Below are 19,254 nucleotides of genomic sequence, written 5' to 3'. Positions count from 1 at the left end.
AAAGTTGTCGATCTTAATTAGATCTATAATATTACGGACCAAATTTATATCTGATAAACTGCTTTTGATATATTATATAATTCGGTTTCCCCTTTAATAATGTAAGGGTTATATTGGGCCGACAGTCAAACTCATACTCATGCTTTGGTAAGCTGAGTAAACGTCGATAAATAACAGCGAAAAATCGTACTACATATTAAAAAAATATTAAGATAAGCGGTTATCCTCAGGGATAATGAAAGAGCAAAAAAAAAAACATTACAACTACATTTCTCTATATAAGGCTCAATTTTTATTACAAATCATCCTGCCTTTCCTTGTTCTGCTGTTTTTTCTTTTCAATTCAGCGTCGAGAAAGGGGGTAAACGAGAAGGAAACAAAGAAAAAATAGACAAAAACCTTGTCTTCCTTCTTCAGATGGAAGGTTCCCGGCAGACTGACCACCACATCTACCATCATCATCATAACTCAAGAATGGCATCATGCTTCACTCAAATTTAATTGGAATAAATTCGACGCACTGAACATTGAACGAATATTCTGAATAGTAGCAGATGGACAAGTTCTTCACAAGCGAAATTTGTCATGAAAGTTCTTATCCTATAGCTCAAGCACAGTGTTGAGGAAGTTATGGAGAAGCAACTCATCTGCCATATCCGACTAACGAAAAGCACGGAACCATTAGTCAGGACGAGAACTACAGATAAACAAACACAGAAAGACTTACAAGCTTTGTAATGGACAACACTGAGTTCATTTTTAAACAACTTTTTCTCTTAAGACAATATTTGTGCTGTCAGAACAAGTTACGGCTGAAGTGTAAACACGGGGTTCTCAATGAATGTTTCTTACTCAAAGGAGAAGTACATAACATATAAGTTCAGGGAGTAAGGGGCAATGAATTTGGTTACCCGTTAAATAATTGAGACAAAGTTGCGTAGAAATTAAGGACAAGAAAAGGCATAGCTATGGTGCACAGTGCGATAGTATTCCTGAAGTTCTTGGCGACCATCGTCTTCGGCGAAGCGAACATTATCAACCGGCCCTCAGGTCCGACTCACATTTACAAACAGCACGCCACAGGGCGAAAATTATAATTTTAAATCGATTCAATCACAGTAAATGCACTAGTTCAAATACACAGATATTCATCGCTGTGTCTTTGGCTCGGGGGTTTGTACACGCAGCGTCCGAGAATCTAATTGGTTAGTTTCTTAAAACATGTCCATGAAATTAAAGAGAAAATTATTAAATTAAAAGGAACTTCAACTTCTGAAATTACAAGAACTACGATTACTCTATCGATGATCCTAATGTATAAAACTCAGATTTTCTTTATTCAGTATCGTCTTAAGAAGTACTTTTGTTGAGCACCATGAGCACAGCTAATAAATTGTGTTCAACGCAAACTTGAACACTTTTAATATCATAAACGTGCTCTGTTCTAACAGAGTTCTTTCCCCGGGGGTTAAAGCAGTCGAGGCGTGAAGCTGACCACTCGCCTTTAACTAGTTGTGAGGTCAAGAATACGTGGGACTATTCTCGTACTTTCACTCCCCCATACGCCTTCATGGCGTAGTGTTTAATTAGTTAAGCACAGGGACAATTTAATTATTTACCTACATTAACACAGTTCTACTTAACTTTTAATCGACTCTATTAAGCAGAATCCTTTATTTAACCTAGTCAAAAAAATTCTAATCTTTTACTGAGCCCGTGAGTTCATTAGTGTTAAAAGGAGTCCGCCTCTGGATTCTAGTCTAAGCCTCTGAATTCACACTCTCACTGCTTTCGGATGCGTTTTGTATTATGTTGTATTATCTTCCTCAGCTGTCTCTTCCTTTCAGGTTTTCCGAGCAACGTTCTTTACGCAATATAGATAAAGGAATTCAGAATATTTTACTCAACTCGAATACACATTTACAATCTTGTTAGGCCTGCAGTTATAGGCTGTACACAGATGTAACATTAAATCAGTGGAGGACAAACCTGCCTCCAACTGAGAAGTCCCAAGCGACATCCAATAAAAAGATATTTATATTATACTTTTCTCAGACACCATTACCAGGAGTGAAGATGAAACTTTTCACTTCAGAACAAATTATAATTTGCTTCTTATCGATATTATGGCCTTCAATTGAAGGTATCCTAAATACATCCATAATAAGATTCGTTGGAGATTTCTTCTCTGGACATCACATCCACGTCATTTCATGCGTCACATGTTCCCAAACCGGTAAGTTAAAAATTGCTCAGACTGATATTAGCGAAAACAATTAATGAGAAGAGATATTAAGATGAAACATTCGTTTCGGCTAGACACCATGTTGCTTACGAAGTATCTCGTAACGAGGCAGTTCTGGATGGCTCCAACCAAGCCGCAACTGACGACTGAAGTTTCCTCAGCCACATACTTCAAGCTAGGTATCCTCCTAGATTACGACTGTGAGACCAGCAAACAGGTGTTCTGGGAGGTAAGCTATTATCACCTGCTACTGTAGAATTTAAATAAGAAACGGCTTGTGGTGTCGATAGAGACAGAGCTCTAACTCTGCGATGTTGTCCCATGTTCCACTCGAAGCTGACTGTCCTAAGGGTTCTCAGACCCTCACCCAAACGCACCAACAGCGGTGCTTTATGGTAATTTTCTACGTTATGCAGCGGCCCGAGCCGATCACAGTGGCCGCACTGTCTAAGGCATGAACCGTCTTCGCCCTCTCGAATACTGGGATCGTGAGTTCGAATCCCACTCGAGGTCTGGATGTCTGTGTGCGCTTTTATTCTGTATGTGCTGTTTTGTGTGTAGGTAGCGGGCTTGCGACGGGTTCACTCTCCCGTCAAAAGAGCTATACCGACTGTCTATAGGATTAAGAAACTGAAAAAGCGGCCAAGGTCCAACAAAAGGACTGTAGAGCCATAGATAGATGAAGAGGACCGACATCTTCGCCCTCTCATTTAAAACAATTAACCATAATATTTATATCACTGCGATATACTACGTACACAAGCTGTGTGTAAATTAGTGGCCGTGGGGATTCGTTGCGCTGACCACGTGACACCATCTATCCGCTAAAGCTGGCACTATCTTGGCCGACAAGCGGCGGTCGCTCGGTCGGTATAGTTCGTCGCTTGCGGACTAAAACCACGGAGTCTGTTTAGTTTTGCGTCTCATTAAGATGTACAAATTTTGTTCAAACCATTTTGTCCGAAACTGTACTTTAAACTGAAGATAGAGTCCCGGTGCTTTATGACTACGTATGTACAAGTATGAAACTGGTTTCACAATGTAAAGACTCGAAACTGTCAATGTCGGCTGAGATAGAACCTTAGAGTTTCTTCGTTTCTACTAAAATTAAAGAAGTTTGAAGCGCATAATCTTGCATGGTTAAGTACTCGTAAATGTTGCTCAGTTCCATTCAGAGAACATTGGATTTATTAATTTTTGTTTTGTAGAGTTCTTCCAGAAATTTACTGACTTCGAGGTACAAGTGGCTCATCTGGAGCGAAGATCACTTCTCGTACGATACACCAATAGAGTACAACATTGACAGTGACGTCACGTGGGCCACATCAGTGGTACACATGCGCAGGATCATCCTGCATGACGTACACAAGACCAGCCGACTGGTTGTAACTCCTTCAGGATACTGGGATAAAATTCAAGGTCTCGTAAATTATCTGAAGGACCAAAAATACACACGCAGAAGAAATCTGGAAGGGCTGATACTTCAGGGGGCTATTGTGGTAAGTACCATAAGGCAAACACATGAAAAATAGGTTGTATTTTTATGAGCATTCAAAATAAATTTAAATAATAAAAACTTTATCTCGTCCGTCCACATGTAACAGGGTGCACACCATCTGACCGATTTCGATCAGATTCGATATAGTGGATTTCGTACATCAGATGTTGTTGAGCTATTTCGATTTCGGTTCGATTTTAATGAATTTAAAGGCCAACTCACTTAAGGGCCTAAATTAACTTTAGAGTACATATTTCAATACCTTTAGTAGATACTGATAGAACTGCAATATGTATGGCACCAATTATTACAACAGTTCCCATACGTGTTAATTTCCCCTAATATGTTTTAAGACACATATTATTCCTGCTGATATCTTACAATGTTTCTAACAGTTTCATATATGTATTGGTTTGTTTCGTATAGAACAAGGAGAAGCTTTATCGCCACTGCTTTTCAATTTTGCTTTAGAATATGCCATTAGGAAGGTCCGGGAAAACCAGGTGGGACTGAAATTGAATGGGACACGTCAGCAGTTGATCTCTGCTGATGATATGAATCTAATTGGTGATGATATAGATACCACAAAGAAAAACACATACTTTAATTGAAGCTAGTAATGAGGTTTGTGTATAAGCACATAGAGAAAACTAAGTATATTTCGCTGTCTCGTCACCAGAATGCAGGGCAAAATCATGAGATGAAGATAGTTAACAGATGTTTTGAAAATATTTCTTTTTCCTTGGCACTACAGCCCCAGTGGGCCTAGGCCTACCTCCATGAACTCCGTTCACTTCGGTTTTTCTAGATCTTACACATTCGGTAGGACTCCTTGGGCGAGTGATCAGCTCGTCGCAAGGCCTCTACCTCTAGACAAACACAGAAAAACGCACACAAACATCCATGCCCTGAGTGGGATTCGAACCCACGATCCCGGCTTCCGAGCGAGCGAAGACAGTGCATGCCTTAGACCGCTCGGCTACCGTGACCAGCGTTTTGAAAATATGGTACAGTTCAGATATATGGAAAGGACTATAATAAATCAAAATCTGATTCAGGAGGAAATTAAGAGGAGATTGAATCTGGGTAATGCTTGCTAGCATTCGACCGCCTCTAGTGGTCAGAGTTCCTGGCTATAGATTCAGAGGTCCTGGTTCGATTCCCGGCATTACCAAATTTTCTGAGAAGTAGTGGGTCTCGGTCGATATAGTTCGCTTGCGGACTGATGCCAAGGAGCTTGTTATTTGTTGCTACCATTCAGTCCAGAAGCTTTTGTCTTCTCGTCTGCTGTCGAAAAACACAAAAATCATAATATTAAAAATTATAATTTTGCCCATGGTTCTGTATGGGTCTGAAACTTGGTCTCTGACATTAAGGGAGGAACATAGACTGAGGGTGTTTGAAAACAGGGTGCTGAAGAGGACATTTGGACGGAAGAGAGATGAAGTGACGGGAGGTTGGAGAAAACTGCATAATGAGGAGCTTCATAACTTGTACTCTTCTCCAAGTATAATCAGAATAATCATGTCAAGGAGAATGAGATGAACAGGGCATAAAGCACGAATAGGGAGAAGATGAATGCATATATAATATTGGTGGGAAAGCCAGAAGGAAAGAGACCACTAGGAAGACCAAGTCGTATGTGGGTGGAGAATATAAAATTGATCTTAGAGAAATAGGATGGGATGGTATGGATTTGATAGATGTGGCTCAGGATAGGGAAAAGTGGAGGGCTCTTATGAACATGGTAATGAACCTTCGGGTTCCATAAAATGCTAGAAGTTCTTGAGTAACTGCACAAGTTTCGGCTTCTCGAAGGGCTCAGCTCCATGAGTGCCATGAGCGATTTCCCGTACCAAATCAAACGATACATCACATTCTACAGAGTACAGTAAACATCATGTTCCAAACAGTCGGCTTTAAAGAACATTCTTATTCAGACAGGATATCTGCCCGGAATGACTTGACCTTACTTTGGTCCTTGAATATTACAGAAAGTTTATCAATTCTATGGCTACATTTTCATTATTTTCCTGTAGTTATCTAATAACAGCGCGTTGAAATATATATTTACTTTTATTCACCAAATTTCTTACGCCTCAAGCGTTCAGTCACGCAAAATTCTCTATATTATCTTATCTCCACAGTTACAAATTCCTTGGAAATATGGAAAAGTTATTGTGGTCAAAAAACTTCTAACGTGAAATGTTTGTTGTGAAGGTGAATGCTATCCACAAGGACATAACTGAATCGCTCCTCGCCAGTCCTGACAGCAAGTACTCAGATTCCATGGCGAGGTACCACTATGCATTATACTCACATCTGCGCGACTGGTTCAACTTCAGGTAAGTGTACACATTGTCACCGCTGACTCCTTCCACAATAGAAGTATGTCTTTCCTGAGAAACCGCCAGTCGCTCAGCTACTCAAGAATTTCCCAACATTTTATGGAAAGCGAAGGCTCATTACCATATTTACAAAGACAGTCCGCTGGTCCCTATCCTAAGCCAGATCAATCCAGTCCATACCATCCCATCCTATCTCTCTAAGAGTCATCTTAATATTATCCTCTCAGTTACGTCTAGGTCTTTCTAGCGGCCTCTTTCCTTCTGGCTTTCCTACCAAAATCCACTATGCATTCCTCTTCTCCATGCGTACTAGATGCCCTGCCCATATCCTGGTTGCATTATCATTCTAGTTTTACTTGGCGAAGAGTACAAGTTATGAAGCTCCTCACTGTGTCGTTATCTCCAGTCTCCTATTATTTCATTCCTCTTCCGTCCACACGTTCCATAATCGAAACTGAAGCCAAAGCCAGTCTACGATAACTCAAGCAATAGAACATTAATCTAATATGTGAAGTTTTCGAATTTTGTTTCTGAGCCACACCTCGAAAGCTACCGCTATTTGTTGATATTCCGTTCCTTTTCTACTTTCAGAACACTTCAGTTTCCTTGTACCATGAAGTGTACCCTCTGCTGGAGTCCTGCGCCAGTTCTTTGCAACGTGTTCCTTAACGACTAGCAGAAATTCGCGTACTTATTTCGAATAGGACAAGGACCAGTGGCAGACTCTTGTAATGAACCTTCGGGTTAAATAGAATGCTGGGAATTTGAGTAGCTTCTCAAGGTCCGGCTGCATGGAGTTCACGCGTGTACTTTACGCCTTGTAACTCACGTATAGACTACACGCATAACACAGATGTCGGAGAAGTTGCCGCCGCGGCACGGCGAATATGCCTCGTACTGCTCTTTCGTTACACGATATTGAACAAATCAGACGGCTAAAAAAAAGAGAGAAGATAAAGTTGTCCCTGTGCTTAATTAAGCAAGCACTACGCCGTGAAGACGTGTGGATGAGTGGATGTACAGAGCCACATTTTCTTGACCTCGACACTAGCTGCAAGTCAGTGGTCAGCTTCACGTCCCGGCCGCTTTGCCCCCCGGGAAGTAGCTGCCGGTACCCATTGGATAGGAGGTTTGGTGGACCCCACAGGCGGTCTGGATGACGTGGAGAAAAAGAAAAATTTTCACCCTACCGGAACTCGAACTCGGACCCCTAGGTCGTCCAGCTCGTAGCCAGTCACTATACCGACTACGCTAGAAGATGTTCTGTGCTAAAATTCGATAACTGAAACATTCTTCTGAAGTGTACTGTATAGGACTATACATTTTCATGTATATTTGAAGCGTTCTAGGCTTGATGTATGTTGTAACTACAGAAAGTTTCGACGTATTAGAGGAACCTTTCAAGGTTCGTATAAACAGCTCCCGATCGTTATCTCACTCGCCTCTAACACTAGAGGCGCGTGAGATAACAGCTGTTTCGGACATGAAGCAGACGAGTAATATTCTAGGCTGAACTGAATGCCTGCTGCCCAGCCCGTCAAAAAAATGCTCGACAATTTTACATCTACTTCCCTATACCTCTTCAGTTTTTGCTGAGTCACTTACGGCGATGTCAGTATCTGCTACGACAAAGCGTCATATGGCAGGATAAATGGTAAATATTCAAGTGGAACACATCTGGAAGGAAGTGAATGTGGCTTAACAGGGGCACAGTCTCGGAATTTGCAAGGGCACACTAAGAAAAACAAGAAAAATATAAGTCAGGACAGACGGTGTTCCGGACGGGATTCTAACTAAGAATCTTTCGAATAAAAATCCACAGCGTTACGTACAGCCAGTACCAGAGTCAAGATTCGAATGCCCACTTTGTCGAATACGAAACAAGGGTGCTAACTATTACCCCGGGAAGTTCGGTAGAAACATCATGTGATTGATTCTTAGATAACAGTGCTCATTCAGCTGCAGACTATCATCGAATGAAATGGGAAGATCAATGATGTTGCGTAGGTTGACTGAAAAGGAGATGATTTTGACAGCAACCACATCCTCGTCTAGACAGAAAATACAAAATGCCTCAATCAGGACTGCAAGAAACCCGGCCAGCCTACACTCCGATTACAAATATAATGTCTCACGTTTCCTACGTAACGCGACAAGAAAACTGTATGGCTTTCGGATTTGAATAATACGTTTACGATTATTGGACAATCACTTTTTACACTCAAAATCATAACCACTCTCACTTATAACGCCTTCAGACGTTACCTCCTCAACTGTTATATTCTCTTGCACGGCTATTGCCGGTGGAGTATGTTGGCTCTTCGCTCTTCTTGGATCGCTCGTTGAATCTCAACTGACTTGGTCCTCTGAACTGTTCTTCGCTTATAAACTACGTTCGGACTGGATAGAGACCACCTAGTCGAAAGCGTAAGTTTCGCCGTTAGATGAAATATCAGTTGCCGCTGGAATTTAACAATTCTGCCTCTGTTGGGTAGGCAGTGTCCTAATTATCATGCGTTCTCATTGTCCGTTGCGCAGCGATGGATGTCCTATAGTCCGGCTTTCAGGCAGCACGTCACAATAGTGCGTTGCCGCTACATCAAACTGCTTGGTGAAGCCGTGGGTTTCCAATTATTTCATACAAAAGCATACGTGGAGATCACAGTTCAAATAACAAATTGCATTTAATCCAGGAAAGGCAATTCCGCGCTTCAGGAATCTCGCTAGTTGTTTGTTGCTAGATAAACGCTTATTTCAAGGTTTCTGTTTCTTCAGGCTGTCCCTACAGGCTACCAACTCATATGGCTATCCCACAAGAAATGGCTCGTACGACGGACTTGTGGGGCTCTTGCAGAGAAGAGAAGTGCAGCTTGGAATTTCTGCCGTCCGGATATGGCCTACACGTCTCGACGTTGTGGACTTCACAGCACCGACGTGGCTCTTTAAGTAAGATCTGTTTCTTCTCAGCGTTTATGTTTAGAATAGACTGGGACTACTCAATAAGAAGCAGGTGTTTGGATTGCTTCATGTCTCCACGCATAAGGTGGAAAGTGCTTCACTAATTACAAACGTGACTCCCCGTTCATTACGAGTATTGTTAATACTCGACTAGCGCCAGTACATACGAAGCATACAAGCTGAAAATGAAGCTAAAATACTTGTTCATGAGCAGGGATAGATCGGCCGGTATAGTGAATGGCTCCGGGCTGTACGACATGTGGTCGATCTCTGATATAAAGCAGGTATTTTTATCTTTCCAAACATGTCCATACCGGTACTGGGGCCCAGGTATCCTATCCAGTAAGTATCGGGTGCTCTTTTACAGAGTGCAAAACTAACACCGTGGTTTTAGTCCACATAAGAACTATACCGACCGAGCGACCGCCGCTTGTAGGCGAAGTTAGTGCCAACTTTAGCGGATAGAGGGTGTCGCGTGGTCAGCGCAACGAATCCCCACGGCAGTTAATTTCGGTCTTATAGACCGGAGCCGCCATTTCCTTGATATACACGTACCTCCTCAATTATCCTCACGAGGCTGAGTGGACCATGTTCCAGACTCACTACTACTCACAAAATCTACTAAAGCCGTGAATTGAACCACAACTTCTGGATCTGTAGCCTGGAACTCTGACCACTAGACCACAGACCGGAAAACGAAGCTGAGCGCTCGTATGTATCTAGTGCCGAGTTAAAAAAATGCACAAAGTTTTATCTCCACTTTCTCATACGTCTTCACGGTGCGGTGATTTAAGCACGGAAGGGGGGGGGGGAATACACACAAACTCACTGCAAGGCAGTCTTATTAGAGCACAAAGGGAAATTCTTTAAATGTACTGAAAGTATGAATCGTTGAAGGATAGAGTAGAGACTGCTGAAATGTCAGCTGAAAGGAGAAAGGGAAGAGACATGGCAGGCTCACGAATATGAGAGCAGAACGCGCTTATTGCAAGAATGAAAAAATGAACAGATGGGCGGTCCTTCGAATTAGAGGATACATTGCACTGTTCAAGTGTGAAACAGAGCTAGTCATAGGTCGGTTCATAAATCACGCATATTGGACCTAAACTGCTCCGATAATCCGTTATTAGCGCTGTCGGCTCATTGTGAACTAGGCTTTCCACCTGTCACACACAATGCAGTATCCACTGTAATTACGGTGACAGGAAATGACGTGAACCATTTGTCTGCTGTACAGGTGTCCTCTGATGTTCGTGCACCCTACGACGACGGCCACGCCTTACGCCCTGTTGCAACCCTTCACAGTATCCGTGTGGCCTTGCTTGGCTGCGTCGTGGCTCCTCCTCGTCTTCAGTTTTCGCTTTATCGCCATGTTCAAGGGCCATAGAATTCGGAACTCAGCGGCAGACCAATCATGGAGCGCTGCCTTCTTCGTGACCATTGCAACCATCACTCAGCAGGGTGCTTTATTTATTTAATGCTGCCTTCAGTGGCTCAGGTTATACAGAACAGAATTGTAGGGTTACAGTTACTAATGAACTTCGATCACAGTAGCCGCGCGGTCTAAGGCATGATCTGTCTTCGCTCGCTCGAAAGCTGGGCTCGTGGTTTCGAATCTCACTGGAGTATGTGTGTCTGTGTGCCTTTGTTCTGTATTTGTGTTGTTCTACGCGTAGGTAGCGGCCTTGCGACGGGCTGATCCCGCGTCCAAACACTCCTACCGACTGTGTATAGGATTAAGAAATTGAAAAAGCGGTTAAGGCCTAACAAAACGACTCCAGAGTTATAGATAGATGAATAGGGAAGGAAGGAAGCGGTCGTCTCCTATAGTCCATTCGCGGAGACGAGACAGTTAGCTTAAACAAAGCAAGCCCCGCGTCGCCACAGCTGAGAGCAAGGAGTGGACAAAGGGCGCAGTTATTTCAGTGTACTCACTGCATTCGGACGCATGTTAACCTGCAGACTGAAAAGTGAACTTTGGACGCCCCTGCAACGGTACACGCATCACGTGATCGCTGCATGATTTCATTCAAAGAGCGAAGGAGATACTGCGTGCATTTGTTTACGAGGACTCTCTCATCTCCGCGAATGGACTGTAGTCTGAGTTGCCAGCTGGGCATTTGCTTAGACAAACTAAGAAAACCCATGATATACCCCAGGTTAGTCAATTTCGGCAGATATTTGATCCCAATACTTCCTAAATAGGAGATCACTCAACCACAGCATTATTTCAAGGGCAAGTTACGTCCAGCGCTAATACGATGGATATCTGTTATTAGTTAATTCATTATGGTTACTTCGTAAAGCGAAGGACAACCATGGTGTGGTTTACATCCTACTCATTCGTATGCTGGCTAAACACACTTGCTGCGAGACAGGCAACTTACTTTGTATAGGCCTATTCTTGTAACCATTTGAAATGTTTCAGTGCTTGCTCTACACTACTCCTTCCTATCCTCACCCACACACAACACACACAAATGTACACAGAGACACCCACACACCCAAACATATATAAAATTATATTCAAATCTCTTTACAAGTCTTGCTCATAAATGCATTACCGGTGTGTTATGTACGACATACCTAGAGAAATATGAATACAAGAATGTAGAAAACAGGCGACCAAAATTATCACTGAAATAACCACAGGCTGAAACAAGAAATTAAGGACGACGCGAAAATGACCGTCAGAATACTGATGCCAGAACTGTATAAAAAATTATTCGAATTTGCAACAGCTTGATAATGTGTGCCGCCAGTCTCTCTCTTACAGTTCTACTGTGTTACGGTCAAACGGAAGGAGGATCACGAAGGACATAAAAGTCCAGGGGATTCCCGCATACGAAGCAAGACTAAGCATTCAACGGGGAAATTTGATGTGCTTTATTGGTTGTTACTGTCACTCTAATGTGAGATGTTGAGTAAGCATGCAGATGGTGTGTGTTATTGCGTCACTCTTATGAAATGGTACTGCGAAGGTAGGCCTTTAGAATTATCTGACTGAGCACTGAAGGCGGATTGCAGGTTCTCCCACTTTTCCTATAGGCGGTGTGGGATGTGGAAGTACCGCTCGCCACCAGACGCCTTAACAACTCTGCAAAAGGCACGTATTCCTTGAACCGGAGAAAGGGACAAGACAAAACTCTCAATTTTAAAAAATTCCTGCTTCTGTGTGGGTTGGACGGGTATAATCTTTATTCTGTTGTTCAGAAATAACATTCTGAAACATATTAACACCGTTTCTTGATGTGTTTAAACCATTTATAATTTTGCCTATGGTTCTGTATCGGTGTGGAACTTGATCTCTGACATTAAGGGAGGAACATAGACTGGGGGTATTTGAGAACAGGGTGTGGAGGAGAATATTTGGACCGAAGAGAGGTGAAGTGACAGAAGATTGGAGAAAACTGCACAATGAGCTTCATAACTTGTACTCTTCTCCAAGTGTAATTAGAATGATCAAGTCAAGGAGGGTGAGGTGGGCAGGACATGTAGCACGAATAGGGGAGAAGGGGAATGCATATAGGATATTGGTGGGAAAGCCAGAAGGAACGAGACCATTGGGAAGACCAAGGTGTAGGTGGAAGGATAATATTAAAATTGATCTTAGATAGATACAATGGGATGGTATGGATTGGATTGATCTGGTTTGGGATAGGGACCAATGGAGGGCTTTTGTGAACACGGTAACGAACCTTCGGGTTCCATCAAATGCCGGGAAATTCTTGAGTAGCTGCAGATTTGGCGGCTCCTTCAGAGGGGCTCAGTTCCATAAGTAAGTAATGAAGTTCAGTAGACATTTACAAGGTGTGTCCCAAAAGTCATGAAATATATTTCTTTCCCGCGCTCCTACTTGTCGGAGCGCGCTGGAACCGGTTGGATTAGGGAGGGAGGCCTTTAGCTTCACAGCGCGCCCAAGGTCAGTCTGCTCGAGCATCGGAGGGGTCAGTATCGCTAATTTATTGCACCTGTGTTTTGTGACCACGTCACGGCGCGCGATGGCGGATACTTTCGAACACCGTTGGGCGGTCAAGTTCTGCACAAAGCTCAACAAACAAGCTGCCGAAACTCACGAACTGCTTAAGCAAGCCTAAGGGGAGTCTGCTCTATCATATGTGCAAGTTACAAGGTGGGTGAAGAAATTTAAGGAGGGCCAGGAAGGAGTGGAAGATGACCCCCGCTCTGGAAGGCCATCAACAAGCCAAACCGATGGAAATGTGACTCGTGTGCATGATTTGTTGAATACTGACCGTCGAATGACTGTCTGGTTGTTAGCCGACACTCTGAGCATTCCAAAAACCGTTGTGCATCGCATCGTTATGGACGAATTGAACATGCGAAAGGTGTGCGCCAAGCTGGTCCACAAATTGTTGACGGGCGAGCAAAAGGCCAATCGAGTGTTGATCTCGAGTGAACTAAGGAACGTGTGGAAATTGAACCTCATTATTTAGACTGTGTTATTACCGGTGATGAAACGTGGACATTTGAATACGACCCAGAAACGAAGCGCCAGAGTGCTGAATGACACACCTCGGCTTCCCCGAAACCAAAGAAGGCGAAGATGAGCAAATCCAAAGTGAAAACAATGCTCATCGTCTTTTTCGACGCCAAGGGTGTGGTCCACAAAGAGTTTTTACCCAAAGGACCGACCGCCAACGCTCCCTACTACGTGGATGTTCTAGAAAGATTAAGGAAAAGGGTCATCCGCGTGCGAACAGACATCGCCGCTAACTGGCGGCTGCATCATGACAATGCGGCCAGCCACATGTCTCTGCTCGTCCGTGAGTTCCTGGCGAAGCACCACGTGGCAACGCTGCCGCAGCCACCCTACAGCCCCGACCCAGCTCCGACCGACTTCTTTTTGTTCCCGAGGATCAAGACTGCACTCAAAGGACGCCGTTTTGAAAGCATTCGGGCTATCCAAGCGGCCGTGACAACATTTTTAAATGAGGTTCCCGTCGAGGCCTTTGAGGGGGCGTACCGGGCATGGGAGAGTCGGTGGAAAAATGTGTAGATGCTCATGGACAGTACTTTGAAGAATATTAACACTTTGTACCGATATCATCAATAAATTTATTATTATTATATATATATCATGACTTTTGGGACACACCTTGTATTTCTTCTAATTGTCTATAGTTGTCTGGAATTGTCCAATTCGTCATGTTCAGACACAGAAATACACAACAAGCAGACGGCCTGGCGAATATTGCTCCTGTTTGCGCTGGTGCAATCGCTGATTGTGAACAACTATTATGGTGCCAGTTTGGTATCATCTCTGGTCGGACCATCTCAGAAAACCATTCGAACCGTTCGAGACATCATTGACAGCAACCTCAAAGTCGGCTATGTGAATGTCAGCTATAACCGAGACTTTTTTAAGGTACAAATTACTCTTCTCCTGAGTCATGATGGGTTGCACCTTCAAAAAATAAACCTGTGCAATATATTTCTAGAAGTCTTAGAACTTCTTAAAAATTGGTATAATAATCATTAATGCAACCTGAAAATTTTGTATGTTTCAAATATGAACATTGATGAGTCCAACATAATTTAAATTAAATTCTAATATAATATTTCAAAGAAGTAACCAAGCCTCAATACATTACAGAGGAATTCAAACCCCATCGTGAAGGAGCTGTATGCCAAGAAGGTGCACCCACACTCGCAGTCGCTACCAAACGAGTTCTCAAGGGAAGTGGCTGTCAAGAAGATGAGGGACGAAGCTTTCGCCATCCAAGGAGAGGCGATCAGCCTGTATCCACTAATCGAGGACACCTTCAGCGAAAGACACAAATGCGCTCTCTCTGAAGTGGAAGCGTTCACTTCTGAGATATTATACACCATCATACAGAAAGGATCACCCTACCGGAAACTATTCACATTTGGGTAAGATATGCGACAGAACTCAAGCGACGAAACAGTTTCTTTATATAAATGTCACCATAAGTCGACAAGATGTGTGACCATCTGCAGGAAGTGCGAAAACCAGCACCCGATAGTTATATTTCAAGTTCAGATAAAATGTTGATACATTTTTTATTGCTAGTGGGGTGGGACTAAGTCCCTTGTACTGCGGTCACTTCTGGTCTATTGTACCAGCCCCAGATGATAGGTGAGGGTGATTGAGGAGCAATTGGTGGAATGAAGATTGGCAGGGGAAAGCGAAGTACTCGGAGAAAACCTGCCCCAGCGCCACTTTGTCCACCACAAATTCCACTTGACCAGACCCGAGATGGAACCCGCGTTGGGAAGCCACCGACTAACCGCTTGAGCTATGGCGCGGTCCTTGATCATATCCTAGTTCGACATGATTTTCAATGTGGTGCAACGATCTACAAGTCAGTATAAAATATTTGGAATTTTAGCCACTCCTGCGCAGTTTCCGGTGTCTGATGATATTTGAGATGAAATTTCATCTACGCCGAAATTTCAGTTATCCTGGATGCCCTTATTGGTCTGTTCCTTGACCTTACCACTTGTTCCGGTCGATGGCTGCGCTACGGGCTGGACGACCGAGGGGTTGGGCTTCAAGTCCCGGAAGGGTCAAGAATTTTCTCTCCTCCACGTCGTACAGATCGGCTCTATGGTCCACCCTGCCTTCCATCCGATAAGTACCGTGATCTCTTTCGCCGGAGGAAAAAGAGGCCGGGGCCTATGGCTGTCCACTCACCTCCAACTAGTTTCTAGGTCAAGAAAATACGTGGATCTATATATCCACTTCTCCATACAGCCNATGTGCTGAGCTCAACAGCCAGTGGCAAATTACAGAGTCGGCACGAACACAAACAGCAGTAGCAATATCACAAACACGAGGACAAAACAAACAATAAACAAAGCCGAATTCATCAGTTAATGTTGTTTACATTTAAGTGAGCTCATAAAAATATCCCTAGATTTACACATCCAGCTCAAGGACAATGGCTGGAGGTGAAACTGAACTAGTAGTTACATATATTCCAAGCAGGAACACGACTGGCGACTGTTTCTAGGACAGCGGGAAAATATTTAGCACCATTATAAAGACATATTACAAAATAAAGCATCAGTGATAATAATAATAACAATAACAACAACAAAGTGACAACAAAAGAACTGTATATGTATAAGCATCATTTTAGCCTACAAGGTGCGACAATTTAATTCCCGGAATGGCGTCAGCGTGTCGCTAGGGCGTTGAGTCAGGCAAACTCATGTACCCAGGCACGTTTGGACCTGTTTCAACTTGCGTTTACATGAGCCACAGAACAAATGGGTAGTTCGTTCCCAAGCAGCTGAGCAAATAGTACGTGTCCGTGATATACTGTTGGCGGAAACATGTGTGACAAGAATCTGGAGCAACGGATATGCAAGCACAAAACCGCAATTAAAGTGAAGTGAACATTTTATACACAAATTATTTGTACTTTCACTAAATAAGAGTGGAAACATTACAATGAGAAACTGGATTCAGTTATCATGGAAATCAATAAGTGATGTTTCCGAAAGTGTGTTGTGTTTGCAAGCAGGTTCCGAGCGCTGTTGGAACGGGGCCTCATGAAGCGGCAGTTGCAACTGTGGCGTGCAGTGCCTCCAAAGTGCTGCGGCGCCAGCGAAGTGCAAGAGGTGCAGCTAGAAGCTACGGCCTTTGCCCTCTTCCTGCTCGCTGCCGGAACCATCCTGAGTCTCATCGTTCTGTCTATCGAGCGCAAACTTCATGACAACAGAAGAAAACGGCACTGCATTCCGGCAACTACCGGACATCCTGATAAATTCCGGACATCAAAACTAAGGGGTACATCAGCAGGAAGCATATTATCCGTCCCAAGGTTTCAGAGACTACCCTAAAAAACTGAGGCTGAATGACCTGACCAATAAATTCCCCATTCCTTAGAGAACACGAAGTTTCATGAACATTTTTCAAAATAACTCCACGACTGGATCTAGTCTAAAATCTCATAACCTATTTCATTACGATCCACTTTAGTATTATCATTCAATGTTAGCCAAAGTCTCCTAGATGATCTCAGATTTACGTTGTATGCACAACTCAGCTACTTTAGCTGTTATGTGTCCGTCCATCTCACCCACGCGTGGCGTATCAGTTACGGAGCATAGCTCAGCTTCACCGGCTACATCTTTTGTGATTGGAGTGTACTGTAGTTTTGTTTTCACAGCAACTTTAATTAACGCTAGTAAGGAGGTTGGAGAAAACTGCATAATGAGCTTCATGACTTGTATTCTTCGCAAACCATGATTAGAATCACCAAGATAAGGAAGATGAGATGGACATGGCATGCAGCACAGATGGAGGCGAAGGGGAATGTATATAGGATATTGGTGGGAAAGCCAGAAGGAAAGAGACCACAAGGAAGACCAAGATGTAGGTTGATGGGTAATATTGTAACGTGATGGAGTGTGACTACAGACAGGGTTTGGATTGATGACCGGATTTGACTCTTTGATACAACGCGTGCATACATTTTACAGTTCACTATTACACATACGCCAGTGTCCGCAGTTACGTCTTCACTGCCGTTGCTTGGTAGCGGCTTTCAACGGCGGACGTTACCCTTCTTCTGGGTTCCCAAATTTTCCCCGGCCTCAGCTACCAGTTTCTAACAGCAACAGCTTACAGAGACTGAATCCCAGCAAGTCAGGTTAGTTACACTGCTAGTTACTACTGTCATACGATTTCAGGTTTGTTGATCTGGAGCGCCCTCTCTGACGAGAGGACGGGTCTGTCTTTTACAACTGCTGCTGGACATCGCCAGCACAGTCATTCTCAAGTGAGATGACCATAATTTACTGCCTCAGATTCGAGACTCCCCCAACCTGGAGGGCCAAGTCCCCGTATTTATATCCCACAGGAACACGGTGATCCAGTTATACCCCCAGGCACGGGGTTCACTTTTCGTCGCCTCCGACGACTTGCAGGGTTACGGTGAACGCATACGAACCCGCTTCCACATGGCACTGGTTCCAACACCTCGGCACGCACGGCGCAGAAATCGTCTCTTCATGATTGCTGTGTTCTCTCGTTGCTGTGGAAACATTCTTTTTTGCGGAGCTGTTACTTAGCAATGAATGTCGTATAGCTTCTTGTCTCGGGGCCGTTGACTAGCAACGGGTCTCCATGCCACAATATTAAAATGGATCTTAGATAGGTAGGATAGGGTGGTATGGACTGGATTCATTTGGCTCAGGATAGGGACCAGTGGAGGGCTTCTGTGAGCATGACAATGAACCTTCGGGTCCCATAAAATATTAGGAAGTTCTTGAGAAGCTGTAAGACTGGCGGTTTCTCAAGAAGTACTCAGCTCCATGAAGCTGGTTAGTTAGATATAAGTGGTAGAGTCATTAAGTGTGTGGACTGTGGTTTTATTGCATCATATTACAAGTATTCACATACACTTACACAGATCCACATCGGCCCTCAAAATAGTTGCCGTTGGTTGCTATGCAAGTCTTCCAATGTTGATATAGCTGTCGAAAACATTGCTGAAACATATTGTCAGGAAATTCCCGTACGGCGTCTCTTGTGGCAATGACCACCTCCTCGGACGACTGAAATCTACAACCACGTAGCTTTGCTTTCAAGCGGTGAAAGAGAAAGAAATCGCACGGTGCGAGATCAGGTGAGTACGGAGGGTGTGGTAAAACGGTGACCTGTTGCCTTGCCAGTTACTCTTGCACAAGAACAGAGAGATTTGCAGGGGCGTTGTCGTGTAGCAACAGCCAATTCTTCCCACGCCAAATGTTTCGCTAGGGGATTTGCCTAGTTTCTGGCTGAACTTGATGTTTGCCCGTTGTTCAAACTGCCACATTTTCAATTTCCACCACTCGCATGTAACTGTAGTTCACAACAGAGGCCGTATTTCTGCTTACACTGTTTGCACACAACTGCCTCTTGCTGAGACGAGAGATGAACAGGGCATCATATCGTGTCTCAACCTATCCGCTGTAGTGCACCGCAAACGACGCTTTGCGGACAGTCCACGAACTTATTTACTACGGTAGTAGTTTTGTTTTGATAAGCCTATTTACCTAACCGAAAAAAAGTGTCAAATAAAACTGTAGATCTTCATGAGACATCTATTGCTTATCTGATGAGCCTCTATTATATCACTGATGATGTCTTTTATAAACATCACATTATATAGGTGTTACATTAGAGTGGCCCAAAATCCGTCCATCGACGTTTGTTATTGGGCATCAAGTAC

At 43.6% G+C, this 19,254-nt stretch overlaps 2 protein-coding genes across 7 annotated transcripts in view; one reads left to right on the top strand and one right to left on the bottom strand.

Annotated features, from left to right (window-relative positions):
• The window catches only part of LOC111873758 (facilitated trehalose transporter Tret1), a 186,858-nt gene that overhangs the window by 53,405 nt on the left and 114,199 nt on the right, over window positions 1–19,254 (bottom strand). The window contains exon 1 of one of the 6 annotated variants that reach the window (XM_033755200.1): window positions 8,357–8,713. The exons of the other annotated variants lie outside the window; for them this stretch is intronic. The gene's annotated coding sequence lies outside the window, so the exon portion shown is untranslated. Of the gene's footprint in view, window positions 1–8,356; window positions 8,714–19,254 lie in introns of those variants that run through there. 6 annotated transcript variants of the gene reach the window in all.
• Window positions 2,325–19,254, top strand: part of LOC117283030 — a 43,003-nt gene continuing 26,073 nt past the window's right edge. Inside the window, exons 1-7 of the mRNA XM_033755191.1 lie at window positions 2,325–2,474; window positions 3,454–3,744; window positions 5,964–6,088; window positions 8,867–9,037; window positions 14,192–14,435; window positions 14,664–14,941; window positions 16,561–16,826. Coding sequence (XP_033611082.1) covers window positions 2,325–2,474; window positions 3,454–3,744; window positions 5,964–6,088; window positions 8,867–9,037; window positions 14,192–14,435; window positions 14,664–14,941; window positions 16,561–16,826 — 1,525 coding nt within the window. The remainder of the gene's footprint in view (window positions 2,475–3,453; window positions 3,745–5,963; window positions 6,089–8,866; window positions 9,038–14,191; window positions 14,436–14,663; window positions 14,942–16,560; window positions 16,827–19,254) is intronic.

The sequence above is a fragment of the Cryptotermes secundus genome, unplaced genomic scaffold (genome assembly GCF_002891405.2).
Source record: "Cryptotermes secundus unplaced genomic scaffold, Csec_1.0 scaffold142, whole genome shotgun sequence".
NCBI classification, from domain to species: Eukaryota; Metazoa; Arthropoda; class Insecta; order Blattodea; family Kalotermitidae; genus Cryptotermes; species Cryptotermes secundus.
Note: the sequence above shows the minus strand (reverse complement) of the source record. Positions and strands in the feature narration are given on the sequence as shown.